The sequence below is a fragment of the Suncus etruscus genome, chromosome 14 (assembly GCF_024139225.1).
Source record: "Suncus etruscus isolate mSunEtr1 chromosome 14, mSunEtr1.pri.cur, whole genome shotgun sequence".
Lineage (NCBI taxonomy): Eukaryota > Metazoa > Chordata > Mammalia > Eulipotyphla > Soricidae > Suncus > Suncus etruscus.
In genome coordinates, this window is record NC_064861.1 from 11289136 (window position 1) to 11314296 (window position 25161).

General features: G+C 35.8%; 1 protein-coding gene across 1 annotated transcript in view; it reads right to left on the reverse strand.

Annotated features, from left to right (window-relative positions):
- The window catches only part of NDST4 (N-deacetylase and N-sulfotransferase 4), a 272025-nt gene that overhangs the window by 209784 nt on the left and 37080 nt on the right, over nt 1-25161 (reverse strand). The window contains exon 2 of the mRNA XM_049786876.1: nt 18859-20066. Coding sequence (XP_049642833.1) covers nt 18859-19836 — 978 coding nt within the window. The 5' untranslated portion in view covers nt 19837-20066. The remainder of the gene's footprint in view (nt 1-18858; nt 20067-25161) is intronic.

The window sequence follows — 25161 nt, forward strand, 5'->3', positions numbered from 1 at the left end:
ATAATTTCTTTATTTCCAAAGGCTAATCGCTCCTCTTTTAAGAAACTTTGATCATAGAAAAAGAAATCTTTTATGTCTCTGGATGTTGATGTTGATATCTTACAGTTATGTAAGATATGTTGCTCTCTTTTATAATTAATTCAATAGCAAACACCAGCTCTGGTAAGAAAAACAGCAGCATTTTGAATAATTTTCTCTTTTTTGATATGTTATCTTTAATTTTTCTTCTTACATACATAACAGTTATACCCCATACACACTTACTTTATATTTTGAGTTATAGAAATAAGTACTACTGTCTTATACAGTAGCATCTTTATGATGAACTAAGTTAGGATTTGTAAGTGTGTTTTTATTTAGATATTAAAAAAGTGAAATAACTAGTAGTTATTATTTTCAGATTCATATATTTTGGATTTTTATTAGAAAATTGGTAAATAAATTCAAAACTACAGCCTCAGTTTCAATTACTGAAGCTTTAACAAAATAAGGTGCTATCAATATCAATACATGCCTACTGTCACAAATGCTAAAATATTAAAATTATCTCAATACAGATTATATCAATAGCACAAATTATAACAATACAAATTTCTAAAATTATATCAATAATAAAAATTATATCAATAATAAAAATCATATCAATACAAGTTTTTAAAAAATGTCAAGAATTTTTCTTAAACTCTTTTTTTTTTTTTTTTTTTTGGTTTTTGGGTCACACCTGGTGGTGCTCAGGGATTACTCCTGGCTGTCTGCTCAGAAATAGCTCCTGGCAGGCATGGGGGACCATATGGGACACCGGGATTCGAACCAACCACCTTTGGATCGGCTGCTTGCAAGGCAAACGCTGCTGTGATATCTCTCCGGGCCCTTAAACTCTTAATTATCAAATAAATTAGTTAACTTTCACAAGATGTTATAAGTTGTTCTTGGTGCTCTTATAAATTAAGTTATTCAGAATTTACAGCAATCCAACCTGTAATTTATCATATCTCATTCTACAAATACAAATCTGAGTCACATCAATCTAAGAAACTTGCATAATCTAAGAAACTTGCATAGGAGGAATAAAGCCAGAATTCATATTACTTTTTGAAAAACTATTTTTCCTTTATGAAGATGACTGTGTGGATTACTCAGCACCACATATGTTCCACCGAGTGTAGAACTAAAACAGTCCCTTAGTATTGAGAGGTATGGCTCAAGTTCCCTACCCCATGTCTTCCCAAATAAAATAAAAAAAATGCTTCCAGGCACTATTTTTAGCTAACAAAGATAACAAATTTTTCATTTTGCCACCCAAATCAATAAAGCAAATGGTTATTTCCAGAAAACATGCAATGTGTATTCAGATCAGATTTATTTAAAGCACTTATTTAAGCTACTTATTTAATATCACTAAATAAATTAATAATAAATAAGTTTATTTAAGCTACTTATTTAATATTTAATATATTTAATATTAATATGAGTTATGTCAAGAAGAAACAACTTAATGATAATTTTGGATATTGTTTCTGCTGCTGCATTTGCAAAATTACTAATCTAACATTTTTGTTCCAGGAAAATTAATATTTTTATGTTATGTGTAGAAATTTATTTTTACTTTACTGTCTTGTAGCCTATTCATTCTGAACTGGTGACTTGCTCTTATTCTTTGACATTGGAGAAGTCATAATTATGATTTTTTTGACAGTGAATATTTAGTATCTATGAACATTAGATCAGATTCACTAGTAAAATTTAAGATATTCAGATCATATTTAAAAATCATCAACATGAATTGATATTCTATTACCATGCATAATAAAGTTCTTAGAACCCAGATAGGCTGGGATTACACACATGGAAATCAATTTAGCATGCAAAAATACTGTCATGGAATTATAATATTATGAAACAAAATATTTATATCTATTTTAAAATATTGTAAATTGCTTTATTTATTTATTTATTTATTTATTTATTTATTTATTTTGGGGCCATACTCGGTGACACTCAGGGGTTACTCCTGCTATGCGCTCAGAAATCACTCATGGCTTGGGGGACCATATGGACACCGAGGAATCAAACTGAGGTCCATCCTAGGCTAGTGCGTGCAAGGCAGCTGCCTTACCTCTAGTGCAACTGCTCCAGCCCCTTAATTGCTTAATTTAAATTATATATATATGTATATATTGGTTTTTGGGTCACACATGGCAGAGCTCAGGGATCACTCCTGGCTCTAGGCTCAGAAATTGCTTCTGGCAGGCTTGAGGACCATATGGGATGTCGGGAGAAAAAATGGTAGACTCTTGCATACATTTAAGCCCATACCATCCTTATGCATACAAGGCAAATGCCTTACCTCCATGCTATTTCTCTTGCTCCTAAATGATAATATTTTTAATTCTAAAATTAGATAATTCTAAACAGCTATTACTCACAATTAGTTTTATACTACATAAGTTACAGGATAAATGTAATGTTAACAATTCTGAGAAATTGATCATAGATCACAAGTTAAAGCTTATATATATATATATATATATATATATATAAGAATGAGCTTTATATTTATATTTATATAAAAGTATGGGCAAGCAGACAAAATTTATGATGATTTTATTGGTTTCAGAATACAGTATATATTTCTACAGGGAAAATAAAAGGAAAAAATTTTTGATTTGTTCTTTTTAAAATTTTCTTTTGTTCTAATCATGTAAAATATTAATGGTATAGTTTTGTGACTATAACAGAAAAACTGATGTATTGGCTGTAGAGATTCTTTATACTTTGAGTCAATAGACTAATTAATTCATCATCATAGTTTATATAATTACAAAAATGACAAGGTCAATGTGAAGCCACCAGATAACATAACTCAGGGTATCCTGATATCATTCAATATTTTTGGGGCTCTAATGGTACTTTTTTTTTTATCTTGAAGAGATTTGGCCAGTTTCGTGCTATTACCAAAGTATAAAGCTTATGTTGAGTGCAAACAAATTAGTGAACAATGTAATCGTAAATTAAGGTTAATTTATTTACAACAATCCTTGAAAATTATTCTGCATACAAAAATCATCACTTGGTAAGAGCTATTTTTTAAAATTAACTTGCTATTATCATAGATATATTTTGTAATTTTAGGTCCATATCTATTGATGCTTAGGGTTTATGTCTGGCTCTGTATTATGGGGATTAAGGGAGCTATATGGAGTGTCCTAGATTAAATCAAAGTAGGCCAGGAAAAAAAACAAGTACCTTACCAGTCTCAGATTATCAGAAATATTTATGACAGGAAATCATTTATATCTAATAGTCATTTAAAAAAATTTAGGGAAACAACTTGTCTGTTCAAGACTAACCCTGGCTCTATTCTCAGGGATCACTCCTACAGGACTATGTTGAAACCAAGTGGCCTATGTGCAAAGCAGATGACTTTACATTTTTTTAATTTATCATAGTTATAATAAGAGAGATCCATTGCACGGGGCTGGAGAGATAGCACAGCAGTGGAATGTTTGCCTTGCATGCAGCCAACCTGGGAGAGAACAGGTTCAATTCTTGGCATCCCATTTGGGCCCCCAGTCTACCAAGGATAATTTCCAAGTACAGAGCCAGGACTAACCTCTGAGCGTCACTGAGTGTGGCCCCCAAACCAATCAATCAATCAATGAATAAAGTTTAAAGTAAAAAGATCCATTGCAGGGCCAGAGAGATAGCATGGAGGTAGGGCGATTATCTTGCATGCAGAAGGAAGGTGGTTTGAATCCAGGTGTCCCATATGGTCCCCTGAGCCTGCCAGTAGCAATTTCTGAGCATAGAGCCAGGAGTAACCCCTGAGCTTTGCTGGGTGTGACCCCCCAAAAAAAACAAAACAAATGAAAACAAAGATCCATTGCAAATTGTGGTGCAAGTCAAATGCCCCAAGACAAGAACATTGGAGAGATGAGTGTGTGGAAGCAAATATTGATGCTGAAAATAATCTATAAATAGTGGTGTGTTAAACAGGTTCAGGAACTCCAACATACAAGTATTCTGCTACTAAGATGCAGATAGATCAGACATTCCTTACAGCTTAGAAGGCACAGGAGATATCTTGCCTCCAGATTCCATTACCAGAGTACTAGATTCCTTAAATTTATAGGACTAGAAATCAACAGACTATTTTTTTAACCATATGGTAACTGAGGTTTCAATGAACCAATGGGAATATGGTTTGCATAAGCAATGGCAAGAAAAATATCACATCTGGTGGGCAGGAGGGAGATCTGGGAAATTGGTGGTGGGAATGTTGCACTGGTGAAGGAGGGTGTTCTTTACATGACTGTAATCATACAACTATAATCATGTTTGTAATCACGGTGTTTAAATAAAGATAATTATAAAAATATCACATCCTTCACCCAAACCCCTTTCAGAACCCTAGCTCAGAAGTTTTGCCTTTTCAATTGGAGCCACTGGAATTAGCACCAAAAACTCATCCCAATGGAATGAAAGTCCAATATTCAAATCTGGGTTCTCCAGTGGCCCATTAAAAGCACAAAACTAAAGGTACTTAGAAACTTAGTTGACAAAGAGTTAAGACTCTTAGAACACATTGAAAACCTCCTGGGGCCGGGCGGTGGCGCTGGAGGTAAGGTGCCTGCCTTGCCTGCGCTAGCCTAGGATGGACCGCGGTTCGATCCCCTGGCGTCCCATATGGTCCCCCAAGAAGCCAGGAGCAACTTCTGAGCGCATAGCCAGGAGTAACCCCTGAGCGTCACAGGGTGTGGCCCCCCCCCCAAAAAAAAAAGAAAACCTCCTTTTCTGAATGGGACTCACCTGTATTTGTAATAAACAATAAGATATCTGGAGAATTATTTGATGTAAGAACTGTTATTGTGTCCATGATTTCTATGGGAAAGTTACAGAATGGCTTACCTTCACCAGTAGCCATCATAAAAGTCTTTGATAGTAATTGACTTAAAAGGCTGTTTTTTTATAACATTTTAATTAATTCATAAGACAGAAAATACTTTGCCTTTTCTGTTCCCTTTCTCAATAATATGGTGTATATGCAGTGATCTCAATAGACAATTTTACCTCAGGACAAGGCAAACTCAACCATCACATGTCAATATTTTGTTGATTTAGTTTTACATCCAGGTTGCAAAAAGTTTACCCAGCAGTATTTGATTCACTATATGGATGCCATTCTAAATTTGTTGCCAGCCACTTTCAAGGGCTGGTTTAACAATACCCACAGAAACAGTCAAGACTTTGTTTCCATTCCATTACATGGGCTTTGTATTGGAGCATACTACAGGGCATACACAAAAGAAATTTATTTATTAGAAAAATCTAAGAACTGCAAATGACTTTCAAAAACATGCAGGTGATATAAATTGGATTCCCACATCCTTTGGGATTTCAACTCAGCAACTTATTTAGTATTTTGGAAAGAAATGCAAACTTAAATAGCCCCAGGTGTTTAACTCAAAGGGCCCAACAATAATTAGATTTTTTTTATGGGTTGGCACCAAATCATATTTTCTTTCCATGCTCATACCTGGAGAGAAGCTGTGTCTTTAAGTTTTTTACAGCCCCTTATTCTCCTATTACTCAGCTGTTTTAGCCTCAAGAATAGGTTTATTTAACCAACAAGCAACCTCACACATTTTTGCCTTATTTGGAATTCATCACTGCTCTTATCAATGCTCAGAACAATTTCCTTGCTATGTTTTGATACTGGAATAATAGTGCTGCCAATTCCAAAACAAAAATAAATGCATACTACCTCTCAGTGAGCCTTTTAAATGAACCACATTAAATTTTCAGAAGAAGTTACCTCCTACTATATTGCAGGAAAGGCTTGGGATTTTTAAAGGATATATTATGTGCTTTTCTTTATTATATGCTCATCTCCTACACCTGATTCTCCTATGCTTTATTTTGATGGGTTGTCATCAGGAAAAGGTGGTACCACAGGACCATCGCTGACCACAATAGTGTATGCTAATTATAACTTTGCTGAATAAATGTAACTTGGTACTTTAAATTGCTTACTATCACATGTTTCAGAGCCATGCAACATAGTAAGCAATTCAATTTAGGTAGTAGTATTGTTTCCAGGTATAGTAACTGCCTCTTTAAATACTTATAAACATGTTGTTCAAGATTTGCTGCAGCAATTACAAACCCTTTTAAAAAAATTAGCCAATATTTACCACAAACAGAAGAGCCCATTCTGGCTTCTTAGAGTGGAAGGCTAAGAGAATAAAACTGTTGTTCATCTGGCCATGCCAATATATAAGACACCTGCAGAAGATCATGAAGCACTGCAAACAAATGCCCTCCATTTGCATATGAAATTTCATATTCCATGGAAATAAGCCAGACATATAGTCAATACATGTACCACATGTGCACCTTTGAATAAAAAACATATTTAACTGATGCCAATGTTATAGACTACTGAATTATGGAAAAACTATACTATAATGTTAAAATTATTCCAAAGAGGAAAACCAGCAAGACTTTGCAAAAGCCGGCTCCCTGTGTATGACATCAGGCGGGGAAAATCCATGAAAGTATACCGGCCCAGTGGGGCCCAACTGTGAAAAACTGTGAGTGTATCCTGTATATGTCTGTCTACTGTCCTTTTGCGAGAAACTCTTGTGAGTGGGGCAAAAAGAGGCTCCAGAAAACTCGCTCGCCCAGAGGCCATTTTCAGGGAGGGACTACAGAGCATGAAAACCGGCAAGACTTTGCAAAAGCCGGCTCCCTGTGTGTGAAACCAGGCGGGGAAAATCCACGAAAGTACACTGGCCCAGTGGGGCCCAACTGTGAAAAACTGTGAGTGTGACCTGTATATGTCTGTCTACTGTCCTCTTGCATGAAACTCTTGCGAGTGGGGCAAAAAGAGGCTCCAGAAAACTCGCTCGCCCAGAGGCCATTTTCAGGGAGGGACTACAGAGCATGAAAACTGGCAAGACTTTGCAAAAGCCGGCTCCCTATGTGTGACAACAGGCAGGGAAAATCCACGAAAGTACACTGGCCCAGTGGGGCCCAACTGTGAAAAACTGTGAGTGTGACTTGTATAAGTCTGTCTACTCTCCTCTTGCTTGAAACTCTTGCGAGTGGGGCAAAAAGAGGCTCCAGCGGAGCACGGCCGCTCCACTTCGCTACGCAGCCATGCACTCTTTCTAAGGAAAGAACACCATTGCAACAAGAAGGTAAAATCACACTAAGAACGGTGCTATATCACAGAAGCAAACATTTCTCTACGAACTGTCTTCTCTGTTGGATGCTCGGGCCTAAGATTTGACCCAGTGTGAGGCTTCATCCACGGAGGACTCCCCTCACTTAGAGGCAAGTCAGCCCATCCAGAAAGGGAGGAGCCAGAGGAGTGTGCTGCCTGCATCATAGAGACAATGAATACCACCACAACACATAGAAAAACCCACAATACCAGTGTGACAATGGGGAAACAATGCAGGCCAGCATCAGACAGAGAGAATGAAGATGACAGTTCTGATGACCAGATAATGACCAACCAACTAATCAACCTCTCAGATAAGGACTTTAGACTAGCAATATGGAAGATGCTCAAAGAACTCCAAGAAACAATGGATCGAGTTGAACAGAACACTAATAAGAACCAAGAAAATATGAAGACAGAAATCACAAAACTCCAAACTGAAATAACATGTCAACTAACATGACTGAAAAAGTCAGTAAACAAAGTGAATGACAAAATGGATAAGCTCTGGGACAAGGTATCAGAAGCTGAGAATAGACTTGGTGCTGTGGAAGATGAGATACATAACAATTCCATACAACAGGAGAGATTGGACAAAAAACTTAAAGCAAATGAGCAGACAATGGAAAAATTAGTCAAAGAATGGGAACAGATGAAAATAGAAGTCTATGATAAGATCAACAGAAACAACTTAAGAATCATTGGAGTCCCAGAGACCCAGGAAGAAAATTTCCAGGAAGAATGAATGGTCAAGAACATCATTAAAGAGAAAATTCCAGAGCTAAAGAACATATGTGATCAAATCCTGCATACCTGAAGAGTACCAACCAAAAGAGACCCCAGAAAAACCACCACAAAACACATCCTAGTCACAATGACAAATCCCACAGATAGAGACAGAATTCTGAAAACAGCAAGATCAAAAGGGGAAATCACATTCAAGCAAGCTTCCCTGAGATTTACAGCAGACATGTCAACAGAAACACTCAATGCCAGAAAGCAGTGGTGGGATATTGTCACAAGACTGAATGAAATGAATGCTTCACGAGAATACTATACCCAGCAAAACTCACTTTCCGGTTTGACGGAAGAATACATGGTTTCACAGACAAAAAACAGCTCAGAAACTTCACAGACACAAAACCAGTCTTAAGAGAAAAACTGAAAGACCTAATCTAAGACAAGACTACCCAAAAGACACACCAAATTTCGAAATAAAGATGGCGTTAAATCCCAGGACAATTCTTTCTCTCAACGTCAATGGACTAAATGCACCAGTTAAGAGACACAGAGTGGCTAAATGGATCAAAAAACTCAATCCAACCTTCTGCTGCCTACAAGAAACGCACCTGAATAGTCAGAACAAACAAAGACTCAAAATAAAAGGCTGGAGAAAAATTATCCAAGCAAACAACACCCATAAAAAAGCTGGAGTGGCCATACTAATATCAGATAATGCAAACTTTATACTCAGTAAGTTTGTAAGGGACAAAGATGGACATTTTATATTAATCAAGGGGAACGTAGAGCAGGAAGAATTCACTCTCCTAAACATATATGCACCGAATGAGGGGCCAGCAAAATATTTACTCTCCTAAACATATATGCACCGAATGAGGGGCCAGCAAAATATTTAATACAACTGTTGACAAATCTGAAAAATAATATCAACAACAACACAATAATTGTGGGGGAACATAACACGGCTTTGTCAACACTGGATAGGTCAACCAGACTGAAACCCAACAAGAATATACTAGACCTGAGGAGAGAAATGGAAGAAAGAGGCCTAGTGGATATATATAGGACACCCCATCCCCAGATACCTGGATACACATTCTTCTCCAATGTACATGGGACATTCTCCAGGATAGACTACATGCTGGCACATAAAACATACCTCCATAAGATCAAGAGGATAGAAATTTTGCAGACTACCTTCGCTGACCACAAGACTCTGAAATTATTTGTGAACTCCAAATGGACTCAGAAGAAACACTTTAACAACTGGAAGTTAAACATCCTCATATTGAATAACCAGTGGGTCCGAGATGAAATCAAGGAGGAAATAAAAAGGTTCCTGGAAACAAATGACAATAAAGACACAAACTATCAGAACTTATGGGACACAGCAAAAGCAGTACTGAGAGGAAAATTTATAGCTTTGCAAGCACACATCAGGAAGGAAGAAGGAGCTTACCTGAGTAGCTTAATGACACAGCTAATAGAACTAGAAAATGCTCAAGAAAAGGACCCAAGAATAGGAAGACAGAAGGAAATAACAAAGCTGAGAGCAGAAATCAACAAAGAGGAAACTCAAAAAACAATCCGAAAGATCAACGAAAGCAGAAGTTGATTCTTTGAAAAAATAAATAAGATTGATAGACCACTGGCAAACCTAACAAAGAAAGAGCAAGAAACTTGATAACTCGTATCAGGAATGAAAAAGGAGAGATCACTACTGATATGACAGAGATTCAAAGGGTAATCAGAAACTACTTTGAAAAACTCTACGCCACTAAAAATGAGAACCTGGAAGAAATGGATAAATTCTTGGACTCTTATAATCTTCCACGGTTGAAGGAAGAGGATGTAGCATATCTAAACACCCCCATCACCATTGATGAAATTAAAACAGTAATCAAATGTCTGCCAAAAAACAAAAGCCCAGGTCCAGATGGATTCACTAATGAATTCTATCAAACTTTCCAAGAGGAACTACTGCCAATCTTGGCAAGACTCTTTCATGAAATTGAACAAACAGAAACACTTACAAATAGCTTTTATGAAGCCAACATCACCTTGATACTTAAACCAGACAGAGATGCTACAAAAAAAGAAAATTACAGACCAATATCGCTGATGAATGCAGATGCAAAGATCCTCAACAAAATCCTGGCAAATAGGATTCAATGCCTCGTTAAGAAGATCATCCACTACGATCAAGTAGGTTTCATCCCAGGAATGCAAGGATGGTTTAACATCCGTAAATCTATCAACATAATACACAACATCAATAACAAGAAAAATAAAAACCCAATGATCATATCAATAGATGCAGAGAAAGCATTTGATAAGTTCCAACACCCATTCTTGATCAAAACTCTCAACAAGATGGGAATGGAGGGAACCTTTCTGAATATAGTGAAGGCCATCTACCACAAGCCAGTGGCAAATATTATCCTTAATGGAGAAAAACTAACAGCCTTCCCTCTAAATTCTGGCAAAAGACAAGGCTGTCCTCTCTCACCACTTCTATTCATAATAGCACTTGAAGTACTTGCTATAGCGATTAGGCAAGAAACGTATATCAAGGGAATCCAGATAGGAAAGGAAGAAGTCAAGCTCTCACTGTTTGCAGATGACATGATACTCTACTTAGAAAACCCTAAAGATTCTATCAAAAAGGTTCTAGAAACAATAGACTCATATAGCAAGGTGGCAGGCTACAAAATTAACACACAAAAATCAATGGCCTTTCTATACACCAATAGTAATAAGGATAAAATGGACATTAAGAAAACAACCCCATTCACAATAGTGCCACACAAACTCAAATATCTTGGAATCACCTTGACTAAATATGTGAAGGACCTATACAAAAAAAACTATAAAACTCTGCTCCAAGAAATAAGAGAGGACACACGGAAATGGAAATGCATACCCTGCTCATGGATTGGCAGGATTAACATCATCAAAATGACAATACTCCCCAAGGCATTATACAGATTTAATGCCATCCCTCTAAATATACCCATGACATTCTTCAAAGAAGTGGATCAGACACTTTTGAAATTTATTTGGAACAATAAACACCCTCGAATAGCTAAAGCAATCATTGGGAAAAAGAGTATGGGAGGAATTACTTTCCCCAACTTTAAACTGTACTACAAAGCAATAGTTATTAAAACAGCATGGTATTGGAATGAGGACAGGTCCTCAGATCAGTGGAATAGGCTTGAATACTCAGAAAATGTTCCCCAGACACACAATCACCTTATTATTGATAAAGGAGCAAGAAATCCTAAATGGAGCATGGAAAGCCTCTTCAACAAGTGGTGTTGGCACAATTGGATAGCCACTTGCAAAAAATTGAACTTAGACCCCCAGCTAACATCATGTATGAAGGTAAAATTCAAATGGATTAAAGACCTCGATATCATCCCCCAAACCATAAGATATATAGAACAGCACATAGGCAAAACAATCCAGGACATTACAGGCATCTTCAAGGAGAAAACTGCACTCTCCAAGCAAGTGAAAGCAGAGATTAACAGATGGGAATATTTTAAGCTGAGAAGCTTCTGCACCTCAAAGGAAATAGTGCCCAGGATACAAGAGCCACCACTGAGTGGGAGAAACTATTCACCCAATACCCATCACATAAGGGGCTAATCTCCAAAATATACAAGGCACTGACAGAACTTTACAAGAAAAAAACAACTAACCCCATCAAATATGGGGAGAAGAAATGAACAGACACTTTGCCAAAGCAGAAATACACATGGCCAAAAGACACATGAAAAAATGTTCCACATCACTAATCATCAGGGAGATGCAAATCAAAACAACAATGAGATACCACCTCACACCCCAGAGAATGGCAGACATCACAAAGAATGAGAATAAACAGTGTTGGCGGGGATGTGGAGAGAAAGGAACTCTTATCCACTGCTGGTGGGAATGCCGTCTAGTTCAACATTTATGGAAAGTGATATGGAGATTCCTCCAAAAACTGGAAATCGAGCTCCCATATGATCCAGCTATACCACTCCTAGGAATATACCCTAGGAACACAAAAATACAATACAAAAACCCCTTCCTTACACCTATATTCATTGCAGCACTATTTACCATAGCAAGACTATGGAAACAACCAAGATGCCCTTCAACAGACGAATGGCTAAAGAAACTGTGGTACATATACACAATGGAATATTATGCAGCTGTCAGGAGAGATGAAGTCATGAAATTTTCCTATACATGGATGTACACAGAATCTATTATGCTGAGTGAAATAAGTCAGAGAGAGAGAGAAAAACGCAGAATGGTCTCACTCATCTATGGGTTTTAAGAAAAATGAAAGTCACCCTTGTAATAATAAATTTTAGGCACAAAAGAGAAAAGAGCTGGAAGTTCCAGCTCACCTCAGGAAGCTCACCACAAAGAGTGATGATCTTAATTAGGGAAATAACTACATTTTGAACTGTCCTAATAACGAGAATGTATGAGGAAAATGGAGATCCTGTCTAGAGTACAGGCGGGGGTCGGGTGGGGAGGAGGGACACTTGGGACGTTGGTGATGGGAATGTTGCACTGGTGATGGGTGGTGTTCTTTACATGACTGAAACCCAAACACAATCATGTATGTAATTAAGGTGTTTAAATAAATTTTAAAAAATTTAAAAAAATTATTCCAAAGAAACCCTATCTTATATAGTAGTTGGTACATATTCTCATTTTATATGGGAGTTCCAATGACTTTGTAATGAGTTAAAGTTGTTTGCACTTTCATGCTACTATGTTTTTCTATTATGGGATTCCCCCAATCCAGAAAGACAGACAATGACCTTGCCTACATTAGTTCAACTTTTCAATCATTTTTCAAATAATGGCAAGTAAAACATAATACTGGGACACCCTATAATCTACAGAGAAAATTCATGCTTAAAATAGCTCACAGAATCCACAAAACTCAATTATTAAAACATAGAAAAATTGGCAAGTCACTATTGGACATTTTATCCTTAACAGTATTTTCATTAAACTTTATAAATTTACTCCAAAGAGATCCCTATAGAGCTGCAGAAAAAAAATTTAGAAAAGATGCTCTGAGAATCAGAGTGATAACACAATGGTAGGGCATTTGCCTTACATGCAACAGAGCTGGGAAGGAGCCTGGATAGACCTATGGCATCCCATATGGTCCTGTGAACCTGCCAGGAATGATTTCTGAGTGCAGAGCCAGGAGTAACCCTTGAGCACTGCAGCTGTGCCACCCCATCCCCAAAAGAAGATGCTTCATTACAAAACCAATTAGCTCACTTATTTAAATAAAATAGATTACTGGTAATCTCCTCATTTGAAGGAAAAAAGATATGATTATGTTGTACAGAAGGCAACCTTGCAAAAAAAATTCTGGTTCCCACTATGCCTTGTCAGAAGCAGCATTCTCACAAATGAAAAAAAAAAAACATTAGACACAAGTGCATAAGATTGCAAACCTCCTCTTAGAACCAACACAGATTATTTGAAAAGATGAGAGTAGGAAACAAACTCCAATTTCAACAGGTAACCTGGACAATAAGCTGATCCTGCATAATGAAGCAGACTATCAGAGTGAAAAATGACCAGCTCTGTGCTCAAGGATAACTACTGCAGGATTATGTTGAAACCAAGTGGAGTACATTTAAGGTTAATACCTTACATGACCTACTATCTCTACATTTTTAAAAAAAATTATCACAATTATGAAAGAGAGATCCATTGCAAATTGTGATGTAAGCCAAATGCCCCAAACCTAGAACATTGGAGAGTCCCAGATCTGGAAGCAAAAAAATCTACACATAATGAAAGTGGTAAAACAATTTCAGAAACTCCAAGATGCAAGCTTTATGCTTCTAAGAAGCAGATAGCTCAGTGGAGTGAAGCCAGAAATGCAAGAGACTGTTTCCCTGAGACCCCGGGTGATTATTAGGATGAAACAGACCACACCTTTGGATAGAGAATAGGGAGGTACTTGTTAATAAAACAGAAAATCACGTTTAAGGAGCACTAACTAGAAGTAAAATTAATCAAACCTCCAAATATCAGAATGACTGCATCTTCCTTATTGCCTAATTAGTACTGTTTAAAGAAAGCACTTAAAAATTTTTTTTTGATGCATGCTAGGACTTACTGAGGTGTTCCTGATTTCATGCTTTTGACCTCTGAGTCTCTTATTGTGACACATGAAAGAATTTTCCTCTCTATGAAGTAACCTTTCAAGATGAGTTTATGTAAGGATCTCTCAAATACAGCACTCAACCTGTTCCTTTCTTTTATATTCATATCTCATATCCTCAAAATAAAATTTGGTGATTTCTGAGTCAACACTGCTACTTGTGACAGTTCAGAAAATCAGATGCATACATGAGGCATCCCAGAAACATTTACCTGGCAAACAAAGTCAAAAACTCCCAAACAAACAGTTTGACAGCACTCTTTCCTCTGCTGTGTCATTTTTACTATGCCCAGGCAAAAAAAAAAAAAAAATCAATGTAGACTCTCCAATGTTTCTAAGTTAAGCAGAGTTAACTTACAGATCCAGAACTTTCTTTGTTTCAAGGCTCACCATAATACTGTGCTTTGGATGAATTTCTATGGGAATTTCAGCTCTACAATCTAAAAGTGTAAGGAGATAATAACGTGGTCAACATTAGCTCCTACGTGCTGACACTGAAATTGAAGCCAATTCTAAACAATTGCTTTTGAAAGACAGCTTAGTCATTCATGGCAGGCAGTCTGGGTTTAATTTTAGCTCTGCCACTTACTAGTAGAGACTAAATATTGCAAATCCTCATTATATTTAGAAATGCATTTAGAAAATGTACAAGTTATTGTATCTTAATCTCATATTGAATGATGCTAATAATTAAGTATAGTGCTTAGAGCATATTAATATGCTAAATAAATACTATTTAAAAAGTAAAACAGTAAAATGATAACTATATGCTACTATAAGACTTTAACATTTTAAAAATAACACTAATTCAAGAAATGTATTTTTTTCATCTCAACTTGGATCATATTACATCTGAGTCAATTTCTTAAAAACAAAAACCTAAAGTTATTACCCAGTTAGCAAAATATAGACCATTTCTTGTAACTCCATTCAACATCTTCAGCACTTGATTTCACTACATGATATTTACTTTATTATTCAGTCAATCAAAAAACTTGCCATCCCTAAAATGCAATATTTTCATTAAAATTTATATATCAGATCTACAGGTCGAGAATAAATTTCCTCATTTCATTGGATAGTGTTCTTTTGAAGCATAAGGAATTCAAATGGCTCCTCCTCTGAAATACTCCTCATTAGTAGAAACAGAACAATTAATGCCCTTTCTTTGTTCCCATTGTCCACATATTTTGTTACATACCTTATCTCCTGTCTTAGAAAGCAGATTATTGTGACCTTGTGCTCACTCAACTGCTGAAATAAAGTTCTTAAATTAAGAACTTGATTATTTTATCTACATATGTATACTTCAAAATAATGTTATAGAAAGCCTTTGAAGGAGAATTTTAGTATTGAATAAACTTATATTAATATATAAAATGTGAATATTTTTATTTGAATGACAAATATGGAAAGGGTATTTGTAGTATATATTTGATTCTGTTTTGCATACTTGTATTTAGTCTTTCTATTTTTTTGTTTGTTATTATGTTTTAAATTTGGACCAACATGCCTTTGGAACTTGGGGGACTGTAAGCAGTGCTGGGGATTAAATCTGGCCAGATGTGTACAGGGCAAGTGACTGAACTGTAGTACTATTTTTCTAGCCCCTATTTGCTGACTTAAGAAAGATATAATTCAATGGACCAACAATAAGTTTTAATTTGCTGAGCACATACCTTGGTTGCAGGAAGACCAGGTTTAATTCACTCATGGTTCACTACCATAAGAGGGCTATAAGTTGTGGGCCAAACTAACAAACTCTAACATTTAAAAGTGCATTTTGTGGGGCCAAATGAAAGTACTTTGGATGTAAAAACACTTAGGGTGTTTGCCTTGCATGTGACCAACCTGAGTTCAATCCCCAGCATTCCAAATGATTCCTTGAACCCAATCAAGAAAAGTTTCTGAGAGCAGATCTGGAAGTAACCCTTGAGAACTGTCTTATGTGCTCCCTCAAAAAAGTACATTTTGTATTACTTGGGCTATTTTTTCAACGAATAAAGGCAATAATTGTTTTTATGAAAATAAACTTTAAAATGGATTATTTTTCTTTCATTGACAGAGTTAAAATATGACTTCCAAAAGAGGACATCAACAATATTTACAGTTAAATTATATATAAAAGAAGAAAATTTTTGATTAACTCTATCTTCTGACCATCTATTTTTAAGTGTGTTTAAAATAGCCTGAGGTCATGATTGACTTTGCAAAATACTTTAGATACAGCTTTTTTTTTCAGCCAAACTTAATGTTGACTAAGTCATAAATAATTGACAGTAAATCTCTATAAATATGTTATAGAGAAAATGAATGTTTCTTGTTATGCACGTTTGAAAGGGCCTGTTTTACTTTTTGGACCAATTCAGCATCTTCAAATAGTACCTCTAAAGCTGGCAGCAGACACTTAAAGATTTCATATGTTTCTAAACAATGCCCTTACCTGGAGACTTACTAAACTGAAGGTTAGGCTGTATTTTTCTTTTCTTTTTTTTTGGAGGGGGCTGTATTTTTCAAGGAACCATTATACATGGTATCCTCTCTCCTGTACTGTTCCTACTGCAACTGGCCTCCTGCCTTCTAAGAGCCGTACTCTATCCTGAAGTCCAAGTTCCATATTAACACACATTGTCAAACACATCATTCTTTTATGAGTTGGAGAACTAACCTCTGAACTATTTTTCCCTGGAGAAGAAAATATCAACCCACAGATCAAATTCCAGGAACTGTGGGTCAATTGCCCTCTGTGAAATACCTTCCAGAGCAATTGACTCATTTGCATGGGTCATTGCCTAATTCTGGGGTTCTATATGCTGATTTCAGGCTGACTCACAAAGAATTTTTATTGAGAAATAAAAGAAATAAAATTGAGTACCAAAGATCACAACTAGAATTTTAATACTAGTAAAAACTTTCTTTGAATTTATATATAAATCAGTGGATTATAATAAATAAATAAATATAATACTTGTTTTGCAATATCTATAAGTATATATACAAGCTTTCTCTCTCCACTTGTAAATTTTGGTATCATATCCTTTTGTTTGTGGTTATGCCATTGGATCAACCATCAGTGACAGGGGCACAGCAGTAGGGCATTATTTGCCTTGCATGTGGAAGACCCAGGATGGACTGGGGTTTGATTTCCTGGCATCCAATATGGTTCTCTGATCCTGCCAGTAGTGATTTCTGAATTCAGAGCCAGGGAAAATTCCTGAGTGTCACCGGGTGTGGCCCAAAAACTAAAACAAAAAACCATCATCGACCATTGAACATTGCATGAGATGTTGTGAATAGTTATTTGCTTTCATATCTAGAGTAAGTTGCATCACATAATTTAAGCAGGATTTTTAGCTACTAAAGTCTTTCTAGTTCAGATGGTTTCTTAGATAGAAATTAGTATATTTTTTTCTTTAGGGTTTCAAGATAAGAAGTCACTCAAAATATTTTGAAGCATGTGACTATTTCATAAGTTTAGAATTTTGAAATTAAAATAAAATTTGCATAAAGTAAAAGAACTGTAAAAGGAAGAAAAAGTTATAGGATTTTAATGTCCAAGAACTCAAGAGCAGTAAAACAAAACAATGCCAAAAATAAATTATTTAAGGCAGTTAAGTGGTGTTTCTTTTAGTGGTTTGTTGAAAACAGAGCTCATCAGTTAACATGCAGTTTGGATATTTTTGTCTAATAAGTAAACTTACTTTAGTTATTTTAATCATATTTATTATTATGCTCATGAGGTCCTAGATAGGCAAAATAAATTATTTTGAAGTATTTTTATCTTTTCAGGTTTTATTTGTGATGGATAAAATGCTTAATAGCAGAAATTCCAAAGAAGTATTATCATTTTAACAATATTTATTTTCTTTAATTCGTGCACATTATTTTTATGTAGTTTCCAAAATTGTTTATTCACAGAATATATTTAGGCATCTAGAGGATAAGAAAAAAGTGATAAAATTGAGTTAAGATGAAAAATAAAGGAGATTCTCAGTGTCACCTAGCCTAGTGTAATATATTTTGCCTTTTGTATGAATTTTAACATGGTTAAATTAGTTACACATTGTTTTATCATTTCCTAAAAGTGCTAACAGTACTACTTATGTGTTACCCTATATAATATGACAAATTCATAATATTGACAGCGACAGTAGTCTGCTGAGGTTAGATCCAAGACACATTCCCTAGAAAATTATTTTTGCTATTGTCCATATTTACAAATACATAAACATGCCATAAAAAGATACTATGTTTATTTGAGGCTACGAAAGATTGGTGAATTGCTTTTTTCACCTTGTATTTTAATCACCATTGTCAAATTTAAGTTAATATGGTAAATCTGTTCAGGATGTATTCTAGGATTGATTCAGTCTCCTGACTACCAACTATAATGTGCTAGAATTAGCATTGTAGTTCCAATGGGTCTCTAGCTAGAAAGGAAAAGAAAAAGAAAACAAGACTAAATTTCAATATTCTCTTGGATTTATCTTTACTCTCTCTGAAGCATATGGAGTATATGTGTATGTGTGTATGTAGATATAAATACTATTAAGGTTTAATTCAAGATGTTTCAAATTAGCTGGATCTTAAAAATTTTGAGTCATCTAAAATATTAAACATTTATTATTTTCCTCGTGACACAGTTAGCCAAACATCAATTGTAATATTATTCTTGAAATATTCTTACCTTCACATCTTTGACATTCATTCTTGTTCCTTCCTTCCCAACGAATATATCATCAATGTCCACAAGAATGTATCGGTCCAAGGTCAATGCCAGCCTCTTCCCTGACAAGAAGGAGATTGCATCTATGAAGATGAGCTTGTGCAGCCAAAAGTTCAAGTTGTTGCCAAAAAGAACTCGCTGAATTCCATCATGGAGCCCTAGGTCCTGAATCACTGTGGCATAAAGTGGTTTGTTGGACAAGGATGAGAAAGAATTTTCTGTCTGTAATTTGGTTAAAATCACAGGCTGGTAAGTTGAATGATTATATTGGAAAATTGTCCAGTCTTCCCCCAAAAGTGGTCCTTTCTCCACTTTGGGGGCTTTGGTAATATGTAGCAGAGGTGACTGAGGATTGACAAAACAGTCTTTTAGAGCTATATTATTTAAAAGGTTTAATGGAAGCCCTCTTAATTTCATACTTGGCAAGCTGTTCTCATTGGCTTTATGAAAACCAATTATACTAACACTGTATTCCACACAGTATTTTTCTAATAGCTCTCGATTCCATGAGTCCATGTTGACATACTTCAAGATGTTTTCATAAATAACTAAAATGTACTTCCCTTTACCATTATCTGTAAGAGGAGGTATGTCTCCCTTGCCAGGGGCAATGACCATGTGGTACTGAAATTGGCTGGATTCTAAGATAGCTATGATGTCTTGACCGAGTTGAGAGTACTGGCTCTCCACAAAAAGTAGAACAGTAAGGTCGGTTTTAGAAGTATCAATAGGTTTAACCGTTTTCAGCTCCATGGATCGATAAGGTAGAACTTTGATGTTGGCACATTCTGGTTCTGCAGTGGTTTCAATAAGTGCCATTTCCTGTTTGAAACCAGAGTAGAGGAAATAAGCAGAAATGACAATGCTCACCAAGCAAAAGGTAGCCAAGAGAATAATCAGTGTTCGAAAACTTCTCCGAACTTTCACAATAAGATTCATTTTTTAGAATTATAACCTTTCAGCTCTTTACCTAAAGAACCATCATGAATAAAATATGTGATGGTGCAAATACCACTTCCCAAAAGTTCATGTAACCATGGCAAACCATGTAAAAGGGTGGAAGAGATCACAAGCAGGTTAAAACAGGAAGGCAATGGATCCAGAGAACAATAAAGAGAGTTTGAAAAAGTCCAAGATCAGAGATTGTTGTTGAATCTTTGAAGCATCATCTGAAAAAAAGAAGAAATAGTGACTTATACAAAAATAGCAGAATTATTCATGTTTATATGTATATATGCTGACATTCAAGAAACTTCTACCAAGAAAATTTACTATGCTAATATACTAAAATATCAGTAGCTTGCTATTTATAATCTATGTGCTATGACTGAAAATATGTCAACTATTTGCCTTCAAAAATACAGATCCAGTCTGATGTTACCAAAATATAAGAAATATATGGTGGGATCAATTTTTTAAACTAATAAATGGAGGTAAGAAAGAAACTTTAGTGTTAAATGTCAATTATCATAAAAATTGCTCTATATGGCTGGTCTATGTAATTATATAGTTATAATTATAAATATTAAATGAGACCTGGTGTTTTCAAAATTTTCTCATCTATCCTTAGTATATTCCAACGTCTTATATTTGATTAGAAATTGATTTAAGCAAACAAATATAAACATTATACTACCCTATCCTAATTTTCCTACAGGAGGAGAAATCCAATTATTTAAAATGTTTTATTATATTATCATTTGAGGTAACAGGCTTTCCAGTAGGGCTAACATTTTGCTTCACACAAAAATTGTTACTTATCACTACCAAACAGAAATCTATTTAATCCACAAGATTTGTAGCTGCATTTAGTATTTTAAGAATAAAATAATTCAGGAGTTTGAAAAGAGTGACAAATTCTTCTTTAAACCCCTTATCTATTGACACCAAAAGTGGGATTTTTTTCTTTTCAATATACAAAGAATGATATGTCAATTTTGCATATTAGAACACTCATCCTAATATGCAATAGTGAAAACGAAATTTAAAAACATATGGAACTAGAATCTGCCAACCAAAAGAATAAATACAATTTAAATGTGACATTTATCTGATATGAATAATTTCAATTTAGAAGAATGAAGCTGCACATTGCCGTCACTGTGGATATGTGTTAGAAGGTTCTGTGTTTAATTATCAGTGCCATGCTCTAACCAGCTGAGCTAATGGGCCACCCATAGTGTGTGTCCTTCCATTTATCCTTTGCTAGGTAAAAGTAGTCAATCTGGATAAAAATCCAGACAAGGATTTTTCCTTATGTCCCTTGTCTAAAATAAGAGATCATTCTATACTTTTTAGGATGCTAAAACCTTAGTCGTTGCTTCAAAGACCAAAGAACAATGAGGAAATTGTAACTTTTAGCCTCACACATTCAATCTTCTGATGACAAAAGGCTAGAAATTGAGCTTCTAATGGATCCTAACTAATGTGATAAAGTTTAAATCCTCAAAATAAGAAAATTGTATAGCTTCTAGGTTGGTGAAAACATTTGCCTACTTGGAGGATGACTTGCCTAACTTCAGAGGAAAGAAATTCCTACAGATCTCCCCACACCTCTTCTTCCCTATATTCCTCTTTGCACAGTGATTCCTTATGTCCTTTATGGTCAATAAAAATGGTCAATGGAAGTGTTTCCCCTGAGTCCTGTGATCCATTTTTATTTTCAAATACTATATAAGATAACAGAGGTGGTCTTGGAATCCTCTGATTTGTACCAAGTTGAATAAAATTTCTGAGTAATCTGGGAAGTTACTGCTTTCATGTGGCGACAAGGGGAAACTGAACCCCTACTCCATGGCATTGGCACTCACCCATATGAATTTAGAAGAAATTACAGGATATACAGCTAATACCAGAGTACTGATTGGTGTTTTTTTAAATACTCATAATGGATATCAGAGTTCTGTGAATATCACATATCATGAGAGTAAAAGAGAATCACCTAGTAAAAATAAGCTTTTAAGGGAGATAGAATATAAATAAAAATTGGAAAGATCAAATAAGAAAATTGAGATTATCTTTTAAAGGACACATGTGCTTAAATGACAGAATGTAGGATATTTAAGAATGAAGACATAAAAATGCTGCTTTAAGAGTTTAAACAGGATAGCATATATTAATTTACTTAAATTTATGTTTATTTAAACACTGATTTACAGAATTATTGTAGAGTTGTTTCAGGCATAAAATATCCCCACATCTCTCCCACCACTATAGGACTTTCCCTTCAGCAATATCCCATCTCCTTCTCATCCACCAGCAGCTTGTCCTGATAGCAGACATAAAATAAATTTATTTCAAATTTCTTGCACCAAGAAAATTTAAAGAAACTAGAATCACCAGAAAAGAAGTAAATAAAAGTTAATTTGTGTTGATTTATTGCTATATAATTTTAACCTATAATAAATCATTTTAATGTAATATATTATAGAACAATACTAAGTCTGATTTGCTAAAATACACTTTAAATTTTGGTATTCTAGCTATGCTATTTTATATGTGGGCCTCATTTTGCTAATAATCATGTCTTCACTATTATTACTAAAACCTTGATAAGTTCTTTGCTAATATATCTTGGAGTCTACACAATATAGGAATAAACCACAATCGCAAAATTTAGTAGGGAGTGAAGATAATGAAGTAAATTTCCAGGGCAAAATCTAAATTTTGAATAGGCTTCTAAAAGTATAAATTGTTTAACCCTAAGAAAGGCAATACTGGAAATAAGAAGCCAGTCCTGACCTGGAGGAGGACGAACAACCCTAGCATCGCTCCCTCTCCTCCGTGTCCTTTAAATGAGGATTCCCAGTCTGCGGCAGAGGTAGAGGTGAAGGGAGTCTGCCACTCTCTCCTCTGTTCCTGACCCCACTTATATCACTAACCTGTGACAGGCACCTCTTCACCCCGGATACCTGCTCCTCCAGCTGCTCCAGCCTCTCGGGGACCCTCTTTGTATGCTGCCAACATGGCCAGCCAGCAGGATTCTGGCTTTTTTGAGATCAGTATCAAGTATTTGCTGAAATCCTGGAGTAATACCTGGGAAAATCTACGAAACTATGCCTTCCCAGTGAGGCCCGACTGTGAAAAACTGTGAGTGCTGCCTGTGTGTGTCTGTCTACTATCCTGTTGTGTGTCACTCTTGGGAGTGGGCCGAAAAGAGGCTCCAGCAGAGCACTTTGGCTCCACTTCGTTTACGCGGCCATGCACTCTTTCTAAGAAAAGAACACCATCACAACAAAAAGAAGAAATCACACTAAGAACTGTGCTGGATCACAGAAGCAAGCATTTTTCTCCGACATGTCTTCTCTGCTGCGTACTCGGGCCTAAGATTTGATCCTGTGTGAGGCTTCATCCACGGAGGACTCCCCTCCCTTGGAGGCAAGTCGACACATCCAGAAAGGGCAGAGCCAGAGGAATGTGCTGCCTGCATTATATAGCCAATGAATACCACCACAACACATAGAAAAACCCACAATACAAGTGTGACAATAGAGAAACAACGCAGGCCAGCATCAGACATAGAGAATGAAGATGGCAATTCTGATGACCAGATAATGACCAACCAACTAATCAACCTCTCAGATAAGGACTTTAGACTAGCAATATGGAAGATCCTCAACGAACTCAAAGAAACCATGGATCAAGTTGAACAAAACACTAATAAGAACCAAGAAAATATGAAGACAGAAATCACAAAACTCCAAACTGAAATAACATGTCAACTAACAGGCCTGAAAAAGTCAGTAAACGAAGTGAATGACAAAATGGATAAGCTCTGGGACAGGGTATCAGAAGCTGAGAATAGACTTGCTGCTGTGGAAGATGAGATACATAACAATTCCATACAGCAGGAGAGATTGGAAAAAAAACTTAAAGCAAATGAGCAAACAATGAAAAAATTAGTCAAAACATGGGAACAATGAAAATAGAAGTCTATGATAAGATCAACAGAAACAACTTAAGAATCATTGGAGTCCCAGAGACCCAGGAAAAAAATTTCATGAAGAATCAATGGTCAAGAACACCACTAAAGAGAAACTTCCAGAGCTAAAGAATATATGTGATCAAATTCCGCATGCTCAAAGAGTACCAAACAAAAGAGACCCCAGAAAAACCACCCCAAAACACATCCTAGTCACATATACAAATCCACAGATAGAGACAGAATTCTGAAAACAGCAAGATCAAAAGGGGAAATTTCATTCAAGCAAGCATCCTTGAGATTTACAGCAGACCTGTCACCAGAAACACTCATTGCCATAAAGCAGTGGTGGGATATTGTGACAAGACTGAATGAAATGAATTCTTCACCTAGAATACTGTACCCAGCAAAACTCACTTTTCGGTTTGACGGAAGAATACATGGCTTCACAGACAAAAAAACAGCTCAGAAACTTTACAGACTCAAAACCAGTCTTAAGAGAAAAACTGAAAGACCTAATTTAAGAAAAGACCAACCAAAAGACAAACCAAATTTCAATATAAAGATGGCATTAAATCCCAGGACAATTCTTTCTCTCAATGTCAATGGACTAAATGCACCAGTTAAGAGACACAGAGTGGCTAAATGGATCAAAAACTCAATCCAACCTTCTGCTGCCTACAAGAAATGCACCTGAATTGTCAGAACAAAGGCTCAAAATAAAAGGCTGGAGAAAAATTATACAAGCAAACAACACCCATAAAAAAGCTGGAGTGGCCATCCTAATATCAGATAATGTAAACATTATACTCAGGAAGGTTGTAAGGGACAAAGATGGACATTTTATATTAATCAAGGTGTATGTATAGCAGAAGAAATAACTCTCCTAAACATATATGCTCCGAATGATGGGCCAACAAAATATTTAATACAACTGTTGACAAATCTGAAAAATAATATCAACAACAACACAATAATTGTGGGGGACCTCAACACAGCTTTGTCAACACTGGATAGGTCAACCAGACTGAAACCCAACAAGAATATATTAGACCTGAGAAAGAAATGGAAGAAAGAGGCCTAGTGGATATGTATAGGACACTCCATCCCCAGAAACCTGGATACACATTCTTCTCCAATGTACATGGGACATTCCCCAGGATAGACTACATGCTAGTACATAAAACATACCTCCATAATATCAAGAGGAGAGAAATTTTGCTAACTACCTTCGCTGACCACCTGGCTCTGAAATTATTTGTGAATTCCAAAGGGACTCAGAAAAAAAACTTTAACAACTGGAAGTTAAACATCCTCATATTGAATAACCAGTGGGTCCGAGA